This window comes from Montipora capricornis, chromosome 10, assembly GCF_036669925.1.
Source record: "Montipora capricornis isolate CH-2021 chromosome 10, ASM3666992v2, whole genome shotgun sequence".
Classification (NCBI taxonomy): domain Eukaryota; kingdom Metazoa; phylum Cnidaria; class Anthozoa; order Scleractinia; family Acroporidae; genus Montipora; species Montipora capricornis.
Window position 1 is genome coordinate 27,265,888 of NC_090892.1, and position 25,000 is coordinate 27,290,887.

At 39.2% G+C, this 25,000-nt stretch overlaps 1 protein-coding gene across 1 annotated transcript in view; it reads right to left on the minus strand.

The window, feature by feature from the left end:
* Positions 1-25,000, minus strand: part of LOC138020580 (uncharacterized) — a 67,241-nt gene that overhangs the window by 27,908 nt on the left and 14,333 nt on the right. The window contains exons 2-3 of the mRNA XM_068867540.1: positions 6,607-6,698; positions 1,272-1,305 (exon numbers count right to left, since the gene is read on the minus strand). Of these exons, the coding sequence (XP_068723641.1) occupies positions 1,272-1,305; positions 6,607-6,698 (126 nt within the window). The remainder of the gene's footprint in view (positions 1-1,271; positions 1,306-6,606; positions 6,699-25,000) is intronic.

The window sequence follows — 25,000 nt, forward strand, 5'->3', positions numbered from 1 at the left end:
ATTTAACCTAGGTAAAAACGGATTCAACCTGAGAATGGATTTTACCGGCAACAGCTTTTCAGTCTTCTCAGTATTTGAATGTATGTTGAGTCGCTTACCGACCATTAAACCAATATTCTCAATGTATTTTTGGTGTGGGTATTGCAAAGATTAGAGCAAATTGGTTGTCGGCTTTTGTCTAGTTGTTCCTCCGTCACGCGCGTTGTGCCTCTACTTCTTATTTTGCAGCACGCATGGTTAATTGAATTCGAAGCAATGCAGCTCTTGTAACAAGGGGCACCGTTTGTTTTAGAGATGTCACAAACAGAGAGGAAAGTTTATTTACTCGCATCCCGCTACAAACATAACCGTCATATTGGTTTTACTTTTCGCTTGAAGGATCATTTTGTGACAAGATTATCTCTTTATCCGAATTTTGAATCAACTTCCAGGTTACAACATCCCCTGAAATGCAAAGGTATAGTCGTGAATTCTCTTTGAGAAAGCAATGCTTGAGGAAACATTTTAATATTTGCCAGGTTTGCGAGAGAATAAATTCTTCGTAATTATCGAGGTGAAAGAAGTATGGAATGTAATGTGCCGTTTCAGATTAGGTGTGGCGGAATGATTTCTCGAGAGCTTTGCCAGCTCCAAAAAAGCCCAACCATGGATGGTGTTGCTCGGAATATTTTCCTCGCATCCACTGATTATCTATGGAACACGACTAGTTAACTTTGGCATTGATTACGGGCTTTGTAAAATTTGATGAACGCGATCTTCCAGAAAAGTCGAACAATCCAAATCATTTAGGTTTCATCTGAACATCAACCGTAAGAAGGACAAATCCGACGAATTAAGATTATTAAGTATTGATTAAAATCTCGGGTAATCATATTATTAGAGGCAAAAATTGACTCTTCTTAAAATTTTTACAAACTCATATCACTGGGATATCAAATGTACAAAAGGGGTAGAAAAAAAGGAGCAGGAGGAATCATGGCATACCCATCGTCAACTTTAGAAAATAAATCCTGGCATTCGAAATGAAAGTCAATAAAAGAGATATTCAACTGTAGTAACTGGAGCACACAGTCCTCCTAAAATATCAGATATAGATGGTGTGCTGAAATGTGAGAGATACCAATAAATATTTCGAAAATCTAAGTGACTTCTGAATAACTGACATAAAGTTTCTTGTTGTTTTATATCGTCACTCTCTTTATGCCTAAATTTTAAAAAAGAAAGAAACAAACAAAAAAAGACGTTAAACTCTAGTGGATTAATTAACTTACAGTTAAGGCCTCCTTCAGCGCCATGAAAGAAATCCTATTGAAACAAAATGAAGGTAAGATACAATAAACAGAATAAATAGCCTGAAAATATGATGGACCGGATCATATCATGTGTGTTGTTTTCTTGTTCTCCCATACCTTCACTCGTGCTTCTATAACTCGATAGAGAACTATTTCTCGCAAATATAGCAAACACGTTCTTATCTGCTAAGGGCATCCATAGCGGCAGGAATATTAGTTAAATATTACGTAAAGTAATTTGCGCAGAAAACGATCAGCCTGTAATAAGATGGTTTTGTTTAATTCAATAAAGCATTTGAAATGCACGGTCTGTTTCTTTGCTTATCTGTATCACAGAAAAAGTTGACTCCAACTTGACTAAAAACAAAAAAAAAACCAATCATGGATTTGTGTAGGGTCGTTATATACAAAACAAACTTAAAGCCAAACAGAAATAGAGCTTTGCGTGTGTAAGATCGTACAGCGCGGTGACTGGGCTGGCGCACTAGACTCCCAAAAGGTGCCTTTGTTGATAAAAGATAAAAAATCGGAGCGTGCTCAAAGTCCTCGATGTTAAGTCTGTGGAACATAAAGACCAGACGTCCTGCTAACGGAAGACGACGGAACATTTTACAAAGTCGAAAGATCCAAGCTGGAGATTTGCAATTCACGTGTTCTTTCATACGGAGCGTTCGCGAAATCCAAATTAAGAAAACTTTTAACTAGATTAACTCTCGTTTAAAATGGTTCGTAGTGATTCGAAATTTTAGGACCATTGCAGCCCCTTTTCTCATAAAAGTTTGGTAGTGTATGCTATGGTTGATTGAAAACGAATCGAACGTTATGCAAATAAACTCGTAAACTCTTGTAAAGATCTGTAAAGAATTATCGCTTTAGATGGAAAACAATAGCGCTTCTGTGACAGTCAAGGAAGCGTAGCCGGCTTAAAACATTGCAAAAAAAGACAGGGCTCGTTTGGTTTGGAATATTTCGAACGTTTGTCCGCTAAAACTTTCATGTTGACGTGTTTTCATTGGTTTTCGATGAGGTCATTTTGGCTGTTTCTGATTGGTTTGTGGTGAGGTCATCTTGTCTGTTTGTGATTGGTTTCTTGTTCCCATATTATGAATTTATTGCGCTACTCAATTGATCTTTACTGTTTGATTGCTGTGCCGGACAGAGCTCTCTTTCTCCAACCACCACATGCCGCAAAAATGATATGCACACACAGTACTATTTTATGCGCCACACACGTGCGCGCCTAATAAATTTTCCTACACTGAAATTTGCACGTGTTTTGCAGCTAGGGTTACGTGTTCAAACTTGCCCATAATTTTTGCACGCCCCCTTCTCCAGCTAAAAACCCTCGTGTTCGTACGTGATTTGCATCAATTAGCCTAACCCTAATTTATGGGATGCACGTGTTGTTAGAGGTGACTCTTTGGGTTACACCGCGTTGCGTCATGCTCCAACTTGCCCTTAATTTATGCACGCCCCCTTCTTTTATCTTTTTGATTGATGGCGTCATTTGATGACTACTTGTCAAAATGGATCTGAAGTGGCCCATATAACTACTCTGGATAAAGGGACCGGATTTTCTCTCGATGCCGAAAGAATTCTGACCATGTAGATCAAAACCGCTGGTCAGCATTCCGGATAAGGACCCAGAAGTTGAAATGAGTGCTATAGTCATTGCGACGTCGGTGGCACAGCCCTTTTGTCCTTTGGAAGAGAATTTCCAGACGACGTTCTCGTGGTATCAAACGAAGAAGTTTGTGTCTTGGTTTCTTCGTTATCGTCTAAGTATTTTGAGCACTATCAAAGCCAACAAGCCGATGAAATCCACCTCAACCACTTCGAAACAGCAAAACCCCGTCGAGGAAATGAAAGTGGTGGAATAAGACATTTTAAAGTGCGTCAAGCAACATTATTTTATTCAAGAAAATTGGATCCAGTTATGATCCATGGCCTTTTGTGTGCTGGTGTGAAACTAAGTCTTGCATCAAGTCTATTTGATTCCAAGCACCAGGTATTTCTGCCGAAGAATCATCACGTTTACCACCTGATAATTGAACACTATCACTAGATCTCTGGGCACTCTGGCGAAGAATAAGTGCCAATTCTTCTCCGTGAACGTTTCTGGATTGTCACCGCAGGCCGGCTCAACAGTCAAGAGAGTAATGTCAAATAGCGTGAATTGCCGGCGTCGTTAAAGTACTGTTTTTGAGCAGATGATGGCCGATTTACTTCAGTCGACTTTGATTACTTTGGTTACTTTCAAGTACGGCGTGGACGGAAGGAAATGATATCGTTGATTTCCACCTATCTTTCCATTAGAGCTGTGCGTATCGGAAGCCGCACACAGCTGGACACCGACTTGCTTCTGTCGGCCTCAAGACGGTTTATAGTCGGGAGAGCATCATGGTTAACCGTCCGATCACAAAAGTCCAGTGATTCACAAGATCCATAACATCTCATGCTAAACCATCTGCTTCTGCTTCGTACTGTCTCTAATGCAACCTGGGCTTTTCCGTAAAGGAAGTCTTCTATCGCGACTAACATGGAAACAAGTTCAATATCTAGCAGTTATCTTCTAGAAAAGATGGTCGAAAGAGTATTTGCCTCTTCTTCAAAAGCAGACAAAAATGGCTGTGTCCGGGAATAAATATAGTCATTGGTGATGTAGTGCTCGTGGCTACTGAATATTCCGATCGCAATTCGCACTAGGAAGAGTATTGGACGTAGTTCCTGACAGGAAGGGCCTAGTTCGTCGCGTGAAAGTCAAAGTCAAATCTGGAATTCTTGGTGTTTTCCTTTGAATTGAAAAACCAGTCGTTCCGGCCAACAAATGCTTTTTCTAATTTTTTGGGAAAAAAAGGAACGACTTCACATGGACGTATTCCTCTTTCCTCGTTTTCATAGAAATGACCGGTTTGTCGTTGAACCATTGGCTTCATGATGGAAGAACCGTGCTCTGCATTAAGTGAGAACTTTTATCCAATTTTTTGACCAATGATAGGTTGCCTTCTGATTGTCGAAAATTTCTACTGTTCCATTTGGTGAAAATTCCCACAGGCTTTACCTTTTAAATGGAAAGCGCTCCTTGAAAGGCCAATCGACGGGCCTTACCTCATAGTCAAAGATGCCTGATAGAACCGACCTTGAAAGCCGTCTAACTTTGAAACTTTATTCAAGAACATTTCGAGAATAATAGTTTTCAGATAGTTTTGGTGAAACACACGCATTAGCGTTTTCCCTGAGTTTTTTTTCGGAAACTAGGAACGCTGGAGTTTATAGATCGTTTTCACTGTCACGCAATAAAAAAATAAATCGAAAACCATCCAGTGGAAAAAGTCAAGAATTCGTGATGTTGCAGGAGATAAATGAAGAAGACGCTTCTCCAAGTTTTAGGCCTGTGCGTTTCCCCAAACGTCTGATATTCGTCGAAATGTTTCGCAGAAATTTACAGAGCCCAGTATGAAAACGCCATGTTGGTTCACATCTGTGGTGCACCCATATGGTGGCCGGAAAATAGTGTCAACATCTGTTACTTACTTTGGCTATCTAGGCGAGTGATCATCTGTACTGAACAGACAGCTATTTACCTAAGCACTTTTCCTAATGCTTTAAATTCTTAAAAGGCTCAAAACCATGAGATAAATATATATTTCTCAATAAACTAGATCGCCGCCTCGTGTCACGCACCGCTATAACTCAGAAATTCAAAATGCTCTGGTTTCCAAACGAAGCACTCTATTGAGCTTTAAAATTGCAAATGGATACAAATTTACCGCCTCTTATGCCTGATGAGGATAAAAACTTTCGTGGCTCTTTAGTTTTGGATTTTAGAAAATGATGACGTCACGTGAAAACGATCTATTTGTCTTTTTGTGGAAGTTATAGGCCATTCCGGAATTGCGCAGGGAACTGAGGCGAGTTTTAAATTTTAACCAATCGATAAATTGGCACCATCACATGAAAGATAACATTGAGACTGGCCATCTGCCAAAGTTTGATACTTTTAAGTCGAAAAGAGACCAAATTACGGACTTTAAAACATACTATTAGTCAAAAATCCATACAGACGTCTCTAATTTTGGGCTGCGCCCCCCAAAACAATATAAACTTCTAAAAAAAATTTTATGATTTCCGTAATATTCATAAAAATGGGCAAACAAAGTGATTCTCACATCACCTTTGTTCAAATAGTAGGTCCATGACAGGATTTCAGTTGTCCCAAGTGAAGACAAAATTTTTAGCATAGGTATGAATATAATACAAAGGAGTAGAAGTATATAAAGTATGAAAATGTAAAAAAAGGGTGTTAAAAACCTTGCAAGAATAACATAACTAGAAATGATTAAAACCTTTTGCACGAATTGAATGTGACTTTATATTGAGACTTGGTCTCAGTTCATTATTCAAAAACATTTCATAAATGAGAAATTCAAACTTGTTCTTGCACTTTTTTAAGATGGTAAAATTCTTGTTAAGATCATTGGGCACATAAGAATGTGCTGAGACCAAGTCTCAATGTACAGTCAGACTCAATTCGTGCAAAAGCTTTTAATATTTTTAATTATGTTATTCTTGCATGTTTTTTTAACACCCTTCTTTTACATTTTCATACTTTATATACTTTTACTTCTTTGTTATGTTAAGGTTACGGAACAGGTTCACAGGTGCGTTGCGGCAAACCATCGGGTAATCGTTAGATCAGCTTTCAAAAAAAAAGTTATTATAATTCAAAGTTCAGCGACATAACTTTCTTGGATTGACTTAGCGTTAGGAATTATATCTTGAAAACGAAAAACAAATAAGCTTAAGCCCGACAAGCTTTTGAAGGCAAACATCTGCTATAGTGTTATGCGTAAGGCCAAAATCCGACGCGAGTTTGCCGCATTTATAAAAATCGTTTAATTTTTGCATTTACTGATCGCAGTACATTTTATATTCAATTTCACCAGTTAAAAACATTTCCACGACACTCTTGGTTCTGTAAGCTTTAAAATAATGTAGAGGTTTAGGCACATTCGTAAAATTACGCGCACATGAGGATGGTTTTCCGCAACGCACCCACAAACCTGTTCCGTAACCTTAAAATTTTTGTCTTCACTTTTAGCTTGATAATGACCGAGGTTCGGCCGAAACGTCGCGTCCTTTTACAGTTACTTTTTACTTCAAATTGTCTTAAGAAGCCTTTATTTATAAGTGGAAGTCTCTTTTTAAAAGTCGAGATCTTGCGTTACTAGGCGAAACCATGTATTACAGGTGGAGATCTCGCATTAATGCCGAATAAAAGCTTGAGTTATGTGAAGAAAAGGGAAGCACAAACCTGGCATATAAGGCAAGAAATAAGTAAAATCGTTCTGGTCGTCATCTGTACACCCCAATTATTGCAGCATGAGGCCACCTTCACCCGACAAACTGTCCAATAATGAAGACTTTATATCCTTATTGGTATAAGTCTTCATTATTTGACATTTTGTCGGGTGCAGGTGTCCTCAGGCTGCATTATGAGTTGGGTTTGACAGAAAATATAGGTTAAATTTTATATAAATCAATTTACATGTGACAGTGATCTATAAGTATCTGAAGAGAGAGAGAGAGAGAGAGAGAGAGAGAGAGAGAGAGAGAGAGAGAGAGAGAGAGAGAGTTAGATTTACGTCAGTACTTGCTACCAAAGTTAGGTATTTGCTACGGTAACAAATACTGACTGGTAGGTATTTGCTACTTGAATGAGTATTTGCTACGGTAGCAAATACGGAAATGAGTATTTGCTACCGTACCAAATACGGTGGGTAGGTATTTGCGACGTGACAGTAGGTATTTGCTACATAAAATAGGTATTTGCTACCGTAGCAAATACGTACATTAGGTTTTTGCATTAAGTGGTTGTTGGTATCTTTCTTCATATTGTTAATGTAGCATATTCAGCAAGTGGTTATTTCTTGATACCATGGAAAAGACATTTCTTTAAGCTTTAAAATCAACATCTGTTGTCTTTTTTTGAAAAAAAAAAATGGGACAACGAAATCTTCCCATACAGCATTACCCCATAAGAAGAAACAATCTCTGACATGGTGTAACATTTAACAAAAATCAATAGACCAGTCTTAAAGAAACGACAGTTTTTTGAAATATATCTCTCTTTTTTCAGATATAGAATGTTTTGAAAATCTTTGATTTAACTTGCTATGAAAAGAAGAAAAACGATTGCTGTCCGAAAACGGAGATATAAACGAATGAAGTTGCAAAATAAGGGGGTTACAAGGTCCTTATTTACGCAGGCGCAAAGTTTGTCACCTGCTCGATCGAGTCCGCATGTGCATAGAATTAGGGAGACAGATTAAAGTAATCAAACAATCGTTTGTTTAAAAGCTGTGTGCATAGAAGACAAATAGCGAAATCAGTGGTAACGTCCATAATTTGCGGTCACCTATTTTAATTCATGAGCTGACGCGAGCAGCTTCAATAATGCATTTACTTACATGAAGCAAAGTGGCGTGAAACAAGGCTGCGTTCTCGCTCCAATACTATTCGGCACCTTCTTATCTCTGCTGCTGCCCTACGCTTTCGATCAGACTGAAGACGGAAGCACCATCCACGCAAGGAGTGACGTGAGCCTTTTCAACCTTGCTCGCCTGCGCGCGAACACCAGAGTGCGCAAAGTTCTGCTTCGGGGATGCTGTTCGCGGATGATGCTGCCTTCACTGCACACACTGAGGAAGCCTTACAACGACTAATCAGTGCTTTGCATACGCATATCACGCGTTCGGCCTCACAATCACTCTCAAGAAAACAAACATTCTGGGGCAAGATATCAGCAGAGCCCCTTGCATCCTACTCGGTGACCACACCCTCGAGGTTGCAGAGGATTTAACCAGCAGCGCCTCTCTGTACACCAAGCTGAACACCCGGATCGACAAGGCAGCATCAGCAAGGGCCCGCCTAACCAAGAGACTCTGGGAAAACTCCGTGCTTTCTAATAATGCACTTTAATACATATTAATGATCTCCCTGGATGTCTTCTGCATGCCAAAGCACACATGTATGCCGATGACACCGCGATATATGCATCCTCTCTATCCACTGCTAAACTATATGCCAAGGTAAATAATGACCTAACTCCCGTTAGGGACTGGCTTTTTGCAAATAAGTTAAGCTTAAATGTTATTAAAACGGAGATATGTTGACAAACTTTGATCAAAAGTAAATCAATCCTTCCGTGTTCTAAAACAGGCACGTGTATGTGTGTACCATTAGATGTTCTAAATACAATTTACAAATCTCTTATCCATTCTGTGTTCGACAACTGTGACATTGTTTGGACAATTTAGACCAGGGAATGGTCACTAGTATCCAGAAAAATCGTGCTGCACGCATAATAACCTTTCAAGGTTATGATGTTCGTTCAGCACAAATACGAAAACAACTAAACTGGGAAGAGCTTGCCTCAAGGCGTCAAAGGCATTTAAGCCTATTAATGTATGATGCAGTGAATGGAAATGTACCTAGTTACTTAAGCGACCTTTTCTCAGGTTGCTTGCGAGAACAACCCTTATAAATCTAAGCTAAGAAATACGGAATATAATGTTGTATTGGACCTAGTTCCAAAAACAGAATATTATAAAGGGTCTTTCTTATACAGAGGAGGAATGCTGTGGAATTCATTACCAACTGGCATAAAAGCGTCCGAATCTAAAGCTATCTTTAAAAGTAAACTGGCTAGTAGGCAGGCAAACTGTTGATTATATTTTACTTTTTTTATTATTTGTACATACCCCCGGTATTTTTAGTGTAGTTTTACACTATTTACTTCTGTTTCCATACGGCTTTACATATTTGCATATGTTTAGTGTAGTTGTACAGTATTTACTTCTGTTTCTATACGGCTTTCGTGTAAAGAAGTTGTGTAACTCACCGCGCACCGGTGACTCAGTTGGTTGAGCACCGGGCTGTCACGCGGGAGGTCGAGAGTTCAACTCCGGCCGGACCAACACTCAGGGTCTTTAAATAACTGAGGAGAAAGTGCTGCCTTTGTAATTACTTCTGCAAATGGTTAGACTCTCTAGTCTTCTCGGATAAGGACGATAAGCCGGAGGTCCCGTCTCACAACCCTTCGATGTTCATAATCCTGTGGGACGTAAAAGAACGCGCACACTGGTCGCAAAGAGTAGGGCATGTAGTTCCCGGTGTTGTGGTCTGTCTTCTGTGGTGTATCATGGTTGGGAGGGTAAATGCTCGGAGATATTAGCTACTTCAAGCTACTCTAAAAATCTGAGGGTAAATAAAGATATATATGATATGATATATGATGTATGATGAGATTACCGTATTCTGAGCAGACTGCTTTGCGGCAGTGAGGCATTAACTTTGTACACCTACTAAGAGTACAGACTCAATGCCTTCCATCTGCGCCGTGTTAAGAGGATCCTTGGCATCACCTTAAGGATGCAATGTATCCCAAACAAAGAAGTACTGGCCAAATCAAGAACACCAAGCATGTTTGCCCTCCTCTCTCAGGGACATCTACACTGGCTCGGCCATTCATCTGCATGCACGATGGCCGAATCCCAAAAGACATCCTTTAAGGCGAGCTCGCCTCTGGCTCCAGACCTACTTGCAGGCCAATGCTGCAAATCAAGGACTTTTGTAAACGAGATCTCAGGACTGGCAACATCAACCCAGCTGACCTGGAAGCCATAGCCGCAGACCAAGATGCCTAGAAGCTTACCGTCAAGACCAGTGTCAAAGTGTGAGAGAGAAGGAGAGGGCACCAGTACGAAGAGAAGAGTGAGCACAGGCGACAGCAGAATCAGCGCCACGAGTCATGAGTTTTCGCAGCTGTGACCTTACTCAGTTTTTAGTCCTTCCCATGCTGTTTTGTACCCGATTTGGCTGGGTGTTAGATTACCAATAAGGCCCATGTAGGCCAGTGTGTGCTCATGTGGGCCAGTGTGTGCCCATGTGGGCTAGCTAGTGTACGCCCATTTAGGCAAGTGTAGGCTAGTGTAGGGTCATGTACGTTAGTGTATGCCCATGCACACTAATGTGCCATTCCTAGGATAGTGTTAACCATGGTAAACCACAATATGATTTCCACACCACGTGTCCACCCACAGCAGGAGTTGCAACTGTTCAAAAGACTAAACCTCAGCGAGACAGATGGATGCTATTAAACCTTACCTGGTGCATGTACATTGCCTGTCAATATTTTAAAATGTATTAAATAAGTATAGCGCGAAATAACGTCCAATGTCTCGTTCTACATAGCTGATGAAGTGCAAGTCTAGAAGTCTCAAATTCTGGCAATTTACGTAAGATTGAGGAAGTAATAGTTTTATTTTTCAACAACTGGTGACAAAGCTATAGGTTTCGGTGATCGCTACCGTGACCATATTTGGACAGTGCCACAAGATAAGGAATTAGCGTGAAAACGGATATACTTAAGTCCTTTATTTGCCACTTTTTCCGCATGATTATATAATATTCTTGATGTGGTATAAAAATCCACTCCGGCTGTCATCAAGTTATGGACCTCTGCAATGCAGGTGCAATGCTGTTATTTTACTAAGCGAGTGTGTTGTCGCACAGGGCTTCAGATGCACGATCGGAAGATTTACGAATTCGAATTGAACAGGGAAGATAACTTTTTACAAACGTTGCTTTTGTTATTCAAATGAGCCAACCACAGAAACAAAGGACCCTAGGTGTCGTCAACGATATCTTCGCTATGTACCTGCCATTTGAGACATAGTAGGGTTGTTTGTTTCAACACCCACCCTTTGGGAATTTCAATTCACCTTCAAACCCAGGAGCCCATGACTAAGAGCCTCCCTATGCACTATATCCTTGAGTCAACCTTTGCTCATATCTTTCTATTTTTAAAAGTAACACCTCACCAGGAGACTCACATTTACATCAATTTGCGTACATTATTTTTTGCTTATTGTCTTTGTTCGACAATAACTTTATTTTGATTGGCCATCATCTAAACAGTGCGTGCAGAGCCGAAGAACTCGTTGGCGTTCTACGCACAAAGGTTCATTCAGAGGGCTTGCATGGGAGAGGCATGCTCCGACTCGTGGGCTCCCGTCAAGCCTTAATTTATAAGAAGGGCGTGTTTGATTGACCCTATTCCAGAATATGAATACGTTGAGTAATGATTAAAACGGTATGTTTTTTGGCACGTTTCGAAGCAACAAGGATAATAAAATATGTTTAAAATAGCATTTTAGCAGATATTTGACAATTTTAACGTGAATCTCCGTAAAAACGAAGGATTTCTAACTTATATTCCATGTATTCCTATTCCAGAATACGGTCAATCGAACGCACCCTAAGTTTCGTCTTTATGATATCCTAAACATCCATAAAGAGTGGCGGGTTATGGATATTTACTGGAAAAGAAGCTTCTTCATCTGCTTTTCACTTAAAATGAACTAGAAGTTCTCACCTTATATGCAGACAAACCAGCATGAAGACTAAAGAGTGCCATTTCCTTATCAACTTAGTTGGAGGGGGGAGGGGTCGGGAATGATGGTATTTGCGAAAAGCAGGTTTTTGGAGAAACATTCCATAAAATACCACAAAGGGTTATGCAGATGGTTTGGACCAGTTTTATATTATATGTTTTCAGCCTACTTTTAGAAGAAATCGCTTGTAAGAATTTTTAATGCCAAAAACGTGATTTTTGTCCATTTTTCGGCCAAAAAAGGATGAAATAAGCCTTAAAAACAGCTTTCTATGTTTAGGCAGGTTGCTTTAAAACAAGTGCGATCTTGTGAACTGTTTCTATCTTCGCTATCAAGTCTATTATTTACGTTATTTACGTTAGCGAGAAAAAAATTACAGCCAAGTTGGGTATTTGCGACCAAAAACGGGTATTTGCTACATAATAATTTTCGGAGATAAATTACCTGAAATTTCATTGGCTACCAAATAATTGGCTCGGAAGAGTTCCTCTCAATAAGCGCTGAAGTTTCCAAAAGAAAAAAGATGAATAACGTTGCTTTTAGGGGATTTAAAGGGCAAAATCTTTCCAGGAATCTCAAAAAAATCTTAGGGTTTGAAGTGCTGTCGAATATATACCTTCAAGCAACACTTAAGATGGAAAAATAAGATGGAAAGACACGAAAAATAAACCTAATCCAGAGGGGTTGAGCAGAGATGTTCTTTAACTTGGAGACCTTTGAAATACGATTTAACTGAGAAATTTTACGGAATTTTTGACTGATGTGCCAAGCATTCAGTATTTGCTACCTTCTTTGGGTTTTAAACCAAATATCATGATAACTATAATATTGATATTCGTTTTTAACTAATATACTGTTCATTTTCAGTTAGAGCTTCCACTCTTTTGAAGTCATAGTGGTTGAAGTAGTTTTATTATTTTTTTAAAGTCCTAGAGAAATAGGGTAGATAATACGGACTGATGAATCTAAAGAGAGAGAGAGAGAGAGAGAGAGAGAGAGAGATTGTCAAACGCCCCTTCGTGGGCGTTTGACAAAGCGAACAAGTTGATCAAGGAGAAATGTATATAATATCAGCAAAAAGCAACTCGGCGATCTCTCACACCTCATAGACGGCATGGGAAATTAGCCGCGTTTATTTTGAGCGTTGCGCATATGACGTCAGACCCCAGGCGATCCAGCTAGACCCAACCCTTTTATTCGCACACGGTCATTTGCCGTTCGAGTAATGGCGGACAGCGAAAACGGAAAAACTACGTTACAATAATTATACTTTCCGTGGGAATTTTGAGATAAAAAATTGGCATAATACCTATTTAATACGTCTATGTTCAAAACATAAAGAAAAAGGACATGCAAAATTTTCATCGTAGTGGCACTTTAACAAGTGTTATTGAAATCCAAAAAGAAATTTGGGGGTAACCACGCATTTTTCGAAGATAATTAATCATCAATATTTGTAAAAAACTTTAACTTTTCGGTGGCACAGCCCTTTTGTCCTTTGGTCGAGAATTTCCAGAAGACGTTCTCGTGATATCAAACGAAGAAGTTTGTGTCTTGGTTTCTTCGTTATCGTCTAAGTATTATGAGCACTATCAAAGCCAACAAGCCGATGAAATCCACCTCAACCACTTCGAAACAGCAAAACCCCGTCGAGGAAATGAAAGTGGTGGAATAAGACATTTTAAAGTGCGTCAAGCAACATTATTTTATTCAAGAAAATTGGATCCAGTTATGATCCATGGCCTTTTGTGTGCTGGTGTGAAACTAAGTCTTGCATCAAGTCTATTTGATTCCAAGCACCAGGTATTTCTGCTGAAGAATCATCACGTTTACCACCTGATAATTGAACACTATCACTAGATCTCTGGGCACTCTGGCGAAGAATAAGTGCCAATTCTTCTCCGTGAACGTTTCTGGATTGTCACCGCAGGCCGGCTCAACAGTCAAGAGAGTAATGTCAAATAGCGTGAATTGCCGGCGTCGTTAAAGTACTGTTTTTGAGCAGATGATGGCCGATTTACTTCAGTCGACTTTGATTACTTTGGTTACTTTCAAGTACGGCGTGGACGGAAGGAAATGATATCGTTGATTTCCACCTATCTTTCCATTAGAGCTGTGCGTATCGGAAGTCGCACACAGCTGGACACCGACTTGTTTCTGTCGGCCTCAAGACGGTTTATAGTCGGGAGAGCATCATGGTTAGCCGTCCGATCACAAAAGTCCAGTGATTCACAAGATCCATAACATCTCATGCTAAACCATCTGCTTCTGCTTCGTACTGTCTCTAATGCAACCTGGGCTTTTCCGTAAAGGAAGTCTTCTATCGCGACTAACATGGAAACAAGTTCAATATCTAGCAGTTATCTTCTAGAAAAGATGGTCGAAAGAGTATTTGCCTCTTCTTCAAAAGCAGACAAAAATGGCTGTGTCCGGGAATAAATATAGTCATTGGTGATGTAGTGCTCGTGGCTACTGAATATTCCGATCGCAATTCGCACTAGGAAGAGTATTGGACGTAGTTCCTGACAGGAAGGGCCTAGTTCGTCGCGTGAAAGTCAAAGTCAAATCTGGAATTCTTGGTGTTTTCCTTTGAATTGAAAAACCAGTCGTTCCGGCCAACAAATGCTTTTTCTAATTTTTTGGGAAAAAACGAATGACTTCACATGGACGTATTCCTCTTTCCTCGTTTTCATAGAAATGACCGGTTTGTCGTTGAACCATTGGCTTCATGATGGAAGAACCCTGCTCTGCATTAAGTGAGAACTTTTATCCAATTTTTTGACCAATGATAGGTTGCCTTCTGATTGTCGAAAATTTCTACTGTTCCATTTGGTGAAAATTCCCACAGGCTTTACCTTTTAAATGGAAAGCGCTCCTTGAAAGGCCAATCGACGGGCCTTACCTCATAGTCAAAGATGCCTGATAGAACCGACCTTGAAAGCCGTCTAACTTTGAAACTTTATTCAAGAACATTTCGAGAATAATAGTTTTCAGATAGTTTTGGTGAAACACACGCATTAGCGTTTTCCCTGAGTTTTTTTTCGGAAACTAGGAACGCTGGAGTTTATAGATCGTTTTCACTGTCACGCAATAAAAAAATAAATCGAAAACCATCCAGTGGAAAAAGTCAAGAATTCGTGATGTTGCAGGAGATAAATGAAGAAGACGCTTCTCCAAGTTTTAGGCCTGTGCGTTTCCCCAAACGTCTGATATTCGTCGAAATGTTTCGCAGAAATTTACAGAGCCCAGTATGAAAACGCCATGTTGGTTCACATCTGTGGTGCACCCATATGGTGGCCGGAAAATAGTGTCAACATCTGTTACTTACTTTGGCTATCTAGGCGAGTGATCATCTGTACTGAACAGACAGCTATTTACCTAAGCACTTTTCCTAATGCTTTAAATTCTTAAAAGGCTCAAAACCATGAGATAAATATATATTTCTCAATAAACTAGATCGCCGCCTCGTGTCACGCACCGCTATAACTCAGAAATTCAAAATGCTCTGGTTTCCAAACGAAGCACTCTATTGAGCTTTAAAATTGCAAATGGATACAAATTTACCGCCTCTTATGCCTGATGAGGATAAAAACTTTCGTGGCTCTTTAGTTTTGGATTTTAGAAAATGATGACGTCACGTGAAAACGATCTATTTGTCTTTTTGTGGAAGTTATAGGCCATTCCGGAATTGCGCAGGGAACTGAGGCGAGTTTTAAATTTTAACCAATCGATAAATTGGCACCATCACATGAAAGATAACATTGAGACTGGCCATCTGCCAAAGTTTGATACTTTTAAGTCGAAAAGAGACCAAATTACGGACTTTAAAACATACTATTAGTCAAAAATCCATACAGACGTCTCTAATTTTGGGCTGCGCCCCCCAAAACAATATAAACTTCTAAAAAAAATTTTATGATTTCCGTAATATTCATAAAAATGGGCAAACAAAGTGATTCTCACATCACCTTTGTTCAAATAGTAGGTCCATGACAGGATTTCAGTTGTCCCAAGTGAAGACAAAATTTTTAGCATAGGTATGAATATAATACAAAGGAGTAGAAGTATATAAAGTATGAAAATGTAAAAAAAGGGTGTTAAAAACCTTGCAAGAATAACATAACTAGAAATGATTAAAACCTTTTGCACGAATTGAATGTGACTTTATATTGAGACTTGGTCTCAGTTCATTATTCAAAAACATTTCATAAATGAGAAATTCAAACTTGTTCTTGCACTTTTTTAAGATGGTAAAATTCTTGTTAAGATCATTGGGCACATAAGAATGTGCTGAGACCAAGTCTCAATGTACAGTCAGACTCAATTCGTGCAAAAGCTTTTAATATTTTTAATTATGTTATTCTTGCATGTTTTTTTAACACCCTTCTTTTACATTTTCATACTTTATATACTTTTACTTCTTTGTTATGTTAAGGTTACGGAACAGGTTCACGGGTGCGTTGCGGCAAACCATCGGGTAGTCGTTAGATCTGCTTTCAAAAAAAAAAAAGTTATTATAATTCAAAGTTCAGCGACATAAATTTCTTGGATTGACTTAGCGTTAGGAATTATATCTTTAAAACGAAAAACAAATAAGCTTAAGCCCGACAAGCTTTTGAAGGCAAACATCTGCTATAGTGTTATGCGTAAGGCCAAAATCCGACGCGAGTTTGCCGCATTTATAAAAATCGTTTAATTTTTGCATTTACTGATCGCAGTACATTTTATATTCAATTTCACCAGTTAAAACCATTTCCACGACACTCTTGGTTCTGTAAGCTTTAAAATAATGTAGAGGTTTAGGCACATTCGTAAAATTACGCGCACATGAGGATGGTTTTCCGCAACGCACCCACAAACCTGTTCCGTAACCTTAAAATTTTTGTCTTCACTTTTAGCTTGATAATGACCGTAGTTCGGCCGAAACGTCGCGTCCTTTTACAGTTACTTTTTACTTCAAATTGTTTTAAGAAGCGTTTATTTATAAGTGGAAGTCTCTTGTTAAAAGTCGAGATCTTGCGTTACTAGGCGAAACCATGTATTACAGGTGGAGATCTCGCATTAATGCCGAATAAAAGCTTGAGTTATGTGAAGAAAAGGGAAGCACAAACCTGGCATATAAGGCAAGAAATAAGTAAAATCGTTCTGGTCGTCATCTGTACACCCCAATTATTGCAGCATGAGGCCACCTTCACCCGACAAACTGTCCAATAATGAAGACTTCTTATATCCTTATTGGTATAAGTCTTCATTATTTGACATTTTGTCGGGTGCAGGTGTCTTCAGGCTGCATTATGAGATGGGTATGACAGACAATATAGGGTAACTTTTAAAGAAATCAATTTACAAGTGACAGTGATCTATACGTAACTGAAGAGAGAGAGAGAGAGAGAGAGAGAGAGAGAGAGAGAGAGAGAGAGAGAGAGAGAGAGAGAGAGAGAGAGAGAGAGAGAGAGAGAGAGAGATTGTCAAACGCCCCTTCGTGGGCGTTTGACAAAGCGAACAAGTTGATCGAAGAGAAATGTATATAATATCAGCAAAAAGCAACTCGGCGATCTCTCACATCTCATAGACGGCATGGGAAATTAGCCGCGTTTATTTTGAGCGTTGCGCATATGACGTCAGACCCCAAGCGATCCAGCTAGACCCAACCCTTTTATTCGCACACGGTCATTTGCCGTTCGGGTAATGGCGGATAGCGAAAACCGAAAAACTACGTTACAATAATTATACTTTCCGTGGGAATTTTGAGATAAAAAATTGGCATAATACCTATTTATTAGTACGTCTATGTTCAAAACATAAAGAAAAAAGGACATGCAAAATTTTCATCGTACTGGCACTTTAACAAGTGTTATTGAAATCCAAAAAGAAAATTGGGGGTAACCACGCATTTTTCGAAGATAATTAATCATCAATATTTGTAAAAAACTTTAACTTTTCGGTGGCACAGCCCTTTTGTCCTTTGGTCGAGAATTTCCAGAAGACGTTCTCGTGGTATCAAACGAAGAAGTTTGTGTCTTGGTTTCTTCGTTATCGTCTAAGTATTTTGAGCACTATCAAAGCCAACAAGCCGATGAAATCCACCTCAACCACTTCGAAACAGCAAAACCCCGTCGAGGAAATGAAAGTGGTGGAATAAGACATTTTAAAGTGCGTCAAGCAACATTATTTTATTCAAGAAAATTGGATCCAGTTATGATCCATGGCCTTTTGTGTGCTGGTGTGAAACTAAGTCTTGCATCAAGTCTATTTGATTCCAAGCACCAGGTATTTCTGCCGAAGAATCATCACGTTTACCACCTGATAATTGAACACTATCACTAGATCTCTGGGCACTCTGGCGAAGAATAAGTGCCAATTCTTCTCCGTGAACGTTTCTGGATTGTCACCGCAGGCCGGCTCAACAGTCAAGAGAGTAATGTCAAATAGCGTGAATTGCCGGCGTCGTTAAAGTACTGTTTTTGAGCAGATGATGGCCGATTTACTTCAGTCGACTTTGATTACTTTGGTTACTTTCAAGTACGGCGTGGACGGAAGGAAATGATATCGTTGATTTCCACCTATCTTTCCATTAGAGCTGTGCGTATCGGAAGCCGCACACAGCTGGACACCGACTTGCTTCTGTCGGCCTCAAGACGGTTTATAGTCCGGAGAGCATCATGGTTGGCCGTCCGATCACAAAAGTCCAGTGATTCACAAGATCCATAACATCTCATGCTAAACCATCTGCTTCTGCTTCGTACTGTCTCTAATGCAACCTGGGCTTTTCCGTAAAGGAAGTCTTCTATCGCGACTAACATGGAAACAAGTTCAATATCTAGCAGTTATCTTCTAGAAAAGATGGTCGAAAGAGTATTTGCCTCTTCTTCAAAAGCAGACAAAAATGGCTGTGTCCGGGAATAAATATAGTCATTGGTGATGTAGTGCTCGTGGCTACTGAATATTCCGATCGCAATTCGCACTAGGAAGAGTATTGGACGTAGTTCCTGACAGGAAGGGCCTAGTTCGTCGCGTGAAAGTCAAAGTCAAATCTGGAATTCTTGGTGTTTTCCTTTGAATTGAAAAACCAGTCGTTCCGGCCAACAAATGCTTTTTCTAATTTTTTGGGAAAAAACGAATGACTTCACATGGACGTATTCCTCTTTCCTCGTTTTCATAGAAATGACCGGTTTGTCGTTGAACCATTGGCTTCATGATGGAAGAACCGTGCTCTGCATTAAGTGAGAACTTTTATCAAATTTTTGACCAATGATAGGTTGCCTTTTGATTGTCGAAAATTTCTACTGTTCCATTTGGTGAAAATTCCCACAGGCCTTACCTTTTAAATGGAAAGCGCTCCTTGAAAGGCCAATCGACGGGCCTTACCTCATAGTCAAAGATGCCTGATAGAACCGACCTTGAAAGCCGTCTAACTTTGAAACTTTATTCAAGAACATTTCGAGAATAATAGTTTTCAGATAGTTTTGGTGAAACACACGCATTAGCGTTTTCCCTGAGTTTTTTTTTCGGAAACTAGGAACGCTGGAGTTTATAGATCGTTTTCACTGTCACGCAATAAAAAAATAAATCGAAAACCATCCAGTGGAAAAAGTAAAGAATTCGTGATGTTGCAGGAGATAAATGAAGAAGACGCTTCTCCAAGTTTTAGGCCTGTGCGTTTCCCCAAACGTCTGATATTCGTCGAAATGTTTCGCAGAAATTGACAGAGCCCAGGATGAGAACGCCATGTTGGTTCACATCTGTGGTGCACCCATATGGTGGCCGGAAAAGAGTGTCAACATCTGTTACTTACTTTGGCTATCTAGGCGAGTGATCATCTGTACTGAACAGACAGCTATTTACCTAAGCACTTTTCCTAATGCTTTAAATTCTTAAAAGGCTCAAAACCATGAGATAAATATATATTTCTCAATAAACTAGATCGCCGCCTCGTGTCACGCACCGCTATAACTCAGAAATTCAAAATGCTCTGGTTTCCAAACGAAGCACTCTATTGAGCTTTAAAATTGCAAATGGATACAAATTTACCGCCTCTTATGCCTGATGAGGATAAAAACTTTCGTGGCTCTTTAGTTTTGGATTTTAGAAAATGATGACGTCACGTGAAAACGATCTATTTGTCTTTTTGTGGAAGTTATAGGCCATTCCGGAATTGCGCAGGGAACTGAGGCGAGTTTTAAATTTTAACCAATCGATAAATTGGCACCATCACATGAAAGATAACATTGAGACTGGCCATCTGCCAAAGTTTGATACTTTTAAGTCGAAAAGAGACCAAATTACGGACTTTAAAACATACTATTAGTCAAAAATCCATACAGACGTCTCTAATTTTGGGCTGCGCCCCCCAAAACAATATAAACTTCTAAAAAAAATTTTATGATTTCCGTAATATTCATAAAAATGGGCAAACAAAGTGATTCTCACATCACCTTTGTTCAAATAGTAGGTCCATGACAGGATTTCAGTTGTCCCAAGTGAAGACAAAATTTTTAGCATAGGTATGAATATAATACAAAGGAGTAGAAGTATATAAAGTATGAAAATGTAAAAAAAGGGTGTTAAAAACCTTGCAAGAATAACATAACTAGAAATGATTAAAACCTTTTGCACGAATTGAATGTGACTTTATATTGAGACTTGGTCTCAGTTCATTATTCAAAAACATTTCATAAATGAGAAATTCAAACTTGTTCTTGCACTTTTTTAAGATGGTAAAATTCTTGTTAAGATCATTGGGCACATAAGAATGTGCTGAGACCAAGTCTCAATGTACAGTCAGACTCAATTCGTGCAAAAGCTTTTAATATTTTTAATTATGTTATTCTTGCATGTTTTTTTAACACCCTTCTTTTACATTTTCATACTTTATATACTTTTACTTCTTTGTTATGTTAAGGTTACGGAACAGGTTCACAGGTGCGTTGCGGCAAACCATCGGGTAATCGTTAGATCAGCTTTCAAAAAAAAAGTTATTATAATTCAAAGTTCAGCGACATAACTTTCTTGGATTGACTTAGCGTTAGGAATTATATCTTGAAAACGAAAAACAAATAAGCTTAAGCCCGACAAGCTTTTGAAGGCAAACATCTGCTATAGTGTTATGCGTAAGGCCAAAATCCGACGCGAGTTTGCCGCATTTATAAAAATCGTTTCATTTTTGCATTTACTGATCGCAATACATTTTATATTCAATTTCACCAGTTAAAAACATTTCCACGACATTCTTGGTTCTGTAAGCTTTAAAATAATGTAGAGGTTTAGGCCCATTCGTAAAATTACGCGCACATGAGGATGGTTTTCCGCAACGCACCCACAAACCTGTTCCGTAACCTTAAAATTTTTGTCTTCACTTTTAGCTTGATAATGACCGAGGTTCGGCCGAAACGTCGCGTCCTTTTACAGTTACTTTTTACTTCAAATTGTCTTAAGAAGCCTTTATTTATAAGTGGAAGTCTCTTTTTAAAAGTCGAGATCTTGCGTTACTAGGCGAAACCATGTATTACAGGTGGAGATCTCGCATTAATGCCGAATAAAAGCTTGAGTTATGTGAAGAAAAGGGAAGCACAAACCTGGCATATAAGGCAAGAAATAAGTAAAATCGTTCTGGTCGTCATCTGTACACCCCAATTATTGCAGCATGAGGCCACCTTCACCCGACAAACTGTCCAATAATGAAGACTTTATATCCTTATTGGTATAAGTTTTCATTAATTGACATTTTGTCGGGTGCAGGTGTCCTCAGGCTGCATTATGAGATGGGTATGACTGACAATATAGGGTAACTTTTAAAGAAATTAATTTACAAGTGACAGTGATCTATACGTAACTGAAGAGAGAGAGAGAGAGAGAGAGAGAGAGAGAGAGAGAGAGAGAGAGAGAGAGAGAGAGAGAGAGAGAGAGAGAGAGAGAGAGAGAGAGAGACATTGTCAAACGCCCCTTCGTGGGCGTTTGACAAAGCGAACAAGTTGATCAAGGAGAAATGTATATAATATCAGCAAAAAGCAACTCGGCGATCTCTCACACCTCATAGACGGCATGGGAAATTAGCCGCGTTTATTTTGAGCGTTGCGCATATGACGTCAGACCCCAAGCGATCCAGCTAGACCCAACCCTTTTATTCGCACACGGTCATTTGCCGTTCGAGTAATGGCGGATAGCGAAAACCGAAAAACTACGTTACAATAATTATACTTTCCGTGGGAATTTTGAGATAAAAAATTGGCATAATACCTATTTAATACGTCTATATTCAAAATCTAAAGAAAAAAGGACATACAAAATTTTCATCGTACTGGCACTTTAACAAGTGTTATTGAAATCCAAAAAGAAAATTGGGGGTAACCACGCATTTTTCGAAGATAATTAATCATCAATATTTGTAAAAAACTTTAACTTTTCGGTGGCACAGCCCTTTTGTCCTTTGGTCGAGAATTTCCAGAAGACGTTCTCGTGGTATCAAACGAAGAAGTTTGTGTCTTGGTTTCTTCGTTATCGTCTAAGTATTTTGAGCACTATCAAAGCCAACAAGCCGATGAAATCCACCTCAACCACTTCGAAACAGCAAAACCCCGTCGAGGAAATGAAAGTGGTGGAATAAGACATTTTAAAGTGCGTCAAGCAACATTATTTTATTCAAGAAAATTGGATCCAGTTATGATCCATGGCCTTTTGTGTGCTGGTGTGAAACTAAGTCTTGCATCAAGTCTATTTGATTCCAAGCACCAGGTATTTCTGCCGAAGAATCATCACGTTTACCACCTGATAATTGAACACTATCACTAGATCTCTGGGCACTCTGGCGAAGAATAAGTGCCAATTCTTCTCCGTGAACGTTTCTGGATTGTCACCGCAGGCCGGCTCAACAGTCAAGAGAGTAATGTCAAATAGCGTGAATTGCCGGCGTCGTTAAAGTACTGTTTTTGAGCAGATGATGGCCGATTTACTTCAGTCGACTTTGATTACTTTGGTTACTTTCAAGTACGGCGTGGACGGAAGGAAATGATATCGTGTGATTTCCACCTGTCTTTCCATTAGAGCTGTGCGTATCGGAAGTCGCACACAGCTGGACACCGACTTGTTTCTGTCGGCCTCAAGACGGTTTATAGTCGGGAGAGCATCATGGTTGGCCGTCCGATCACAAAAGTCCAGTGATTCACAAGATCCATAACATCTCATGCTAAACCATCTGCTTCTGCTTCGTACTGTCTCTAATGCAACCTGGGCTTTTCCGTAAAGGAAGTCTTCTATCGCGACTAACATGGAAACAAGTTCAATATCTAGCAGTTATCTTCGAGAAAAGATGGTCGAAAGAGTATTTGCCTCTTCTTCAAAAGCAGACAAAAATGGCTGTGTCCGGGAATAAATATAGTCATTGGTGATGTAGTGCTCGTGGCTACTGAATATTCCGATCGCAATTCGCACTAGGAAGAGTATTGGACGTAGTTTCTGACAGGAAGGGCCTAGTTCGTCGCGTGAAAGTCAAAGTCAAATCTGGAATTCTTGGTGTTTTCCTTTGAATTGAAAAACCAGTCGTTCCGGCCAACAAATGCTTTTTCTAATTTTTTGGGAAAAAACGAATGACTTCACATGGACGTATTCCTCTTTCCTCGTTTTCATAGAAATGACCGGTTTGTCGTTGAACCATTGGCTTCATGATGGAAGAACCGTGCTCTGCATTAAGTGAGAACTTTTATCCAATTTTTTGACCAATGATAGGTTGCCTTCTGATTGTCGAAAATTTCTACTGTTCCATTTGGTGAAAATTCCCACAGGCTTTACCTTTTAAACGGAAAGCGCTCCTTGAAAGGCCAATCGACGGGCCTTACCTCATAGTCAAAGATGCCTGATAGAACCGACCTTGAAAGCCGTCTAACTTTGAAACTTTATTCAAGAACATTTCGAGAATAATAGTTTTCAGATAGTTTTGGTGAAACACACGCATTAGCGTTTTCCCTGAGTTTTTTTTCGGAAACTAGGAACGCTGGAGTTTATAGATCGTTTTCACTGTCACGCAATAAAAAAATAAATCGAAAACCATCCAGTGGAAAAAGTAAAGAATTCGTGATGTTGTAGAAGATAAATGAAGAAGACGCTTCTCCAAGTTTTAGGCCTGTGCGTTTCCCCAAACTTCAGATATTCGTCGAAATGGTTCGCAGAAATTTACAGAGCCCAGTATGAAAACGCCATGTTGGTTCACATCTGTGGTGCACCCATATGGTGGCCGGAAAATAGTGTCAACATCTGTTACTTACTTTGGCTATCTAGGCGAGTGATCATCTGTACTGAACAGACAGCTATTTACCTAAGCACTTTTCCTAATGCTTTAAATTCTTAAAAGGCTCAAAACCATGAGATAAATATATATTTCTCAATAAACTAGATCGCCGCCTCGTGTCACGCACCGCTATAACTCAGAAATTCAAAATGCTCTGGTTTCCAAACGAAGAACGCTATTGAGCTTTAAAATTGCAAATGGATACAAATTTACCGCCTCTTATGCCTGATGAGGATAAAAACTTTCGTGGCTCTTTAGTTTTGGATTTTAGAAAATGATGACGTCACGTGAAAACGATCTATTTGTCTTTTTGTGGAAGTTATAGGCCATTCTGGAATTGCGCAGGGAACTGAGGCGAGTTTTAAATTTAAACCAATCGATAAATTGGCACCATCACATGAAAGATAACATTAAGACTGGCCATCTGCCAAAGTTTGATACTTTTAGGTCGAAAAGAGACCAAATTACGGACTTTAAAACATACTATTAGTCAAAAATCCATACAGACGTCTCTAATTTTGGGATGCGCCCCCCAAAACAATATAAACTTCTAAAAAAAATTTTATGATTTCCGTAATATTCATAAAAATGGGCAAACAAAGTGATTCTCACATCACCTTTGTTCAAATAGTAGGTCCATGACAGGATTTCAGTTGTCCCAAGTGAAGACAAAATTTTTAGCATTGGTATGAATATAATACAAAGGAGTAGAAGTATATAAAGTATGAAAATGTAAAAAAAGGGTGTTAAAAACCTTGCAAGAATAACATAACTAGAAATGATTAAAACCTTTTGCACGAATTGAATGTGACTTTATATTGAGACTTGGTCTCAGTTCATTATTCAAAAACATTTCATAAATGAGAAATTCAAACTTGTTCTTGCACTTTTTTAAGATGGTAAAATTCTTGTTAAGATCATTGGGCACATAAGAATGTGCTGAGACCAAGTCTCAATGTACAGTCAGACTC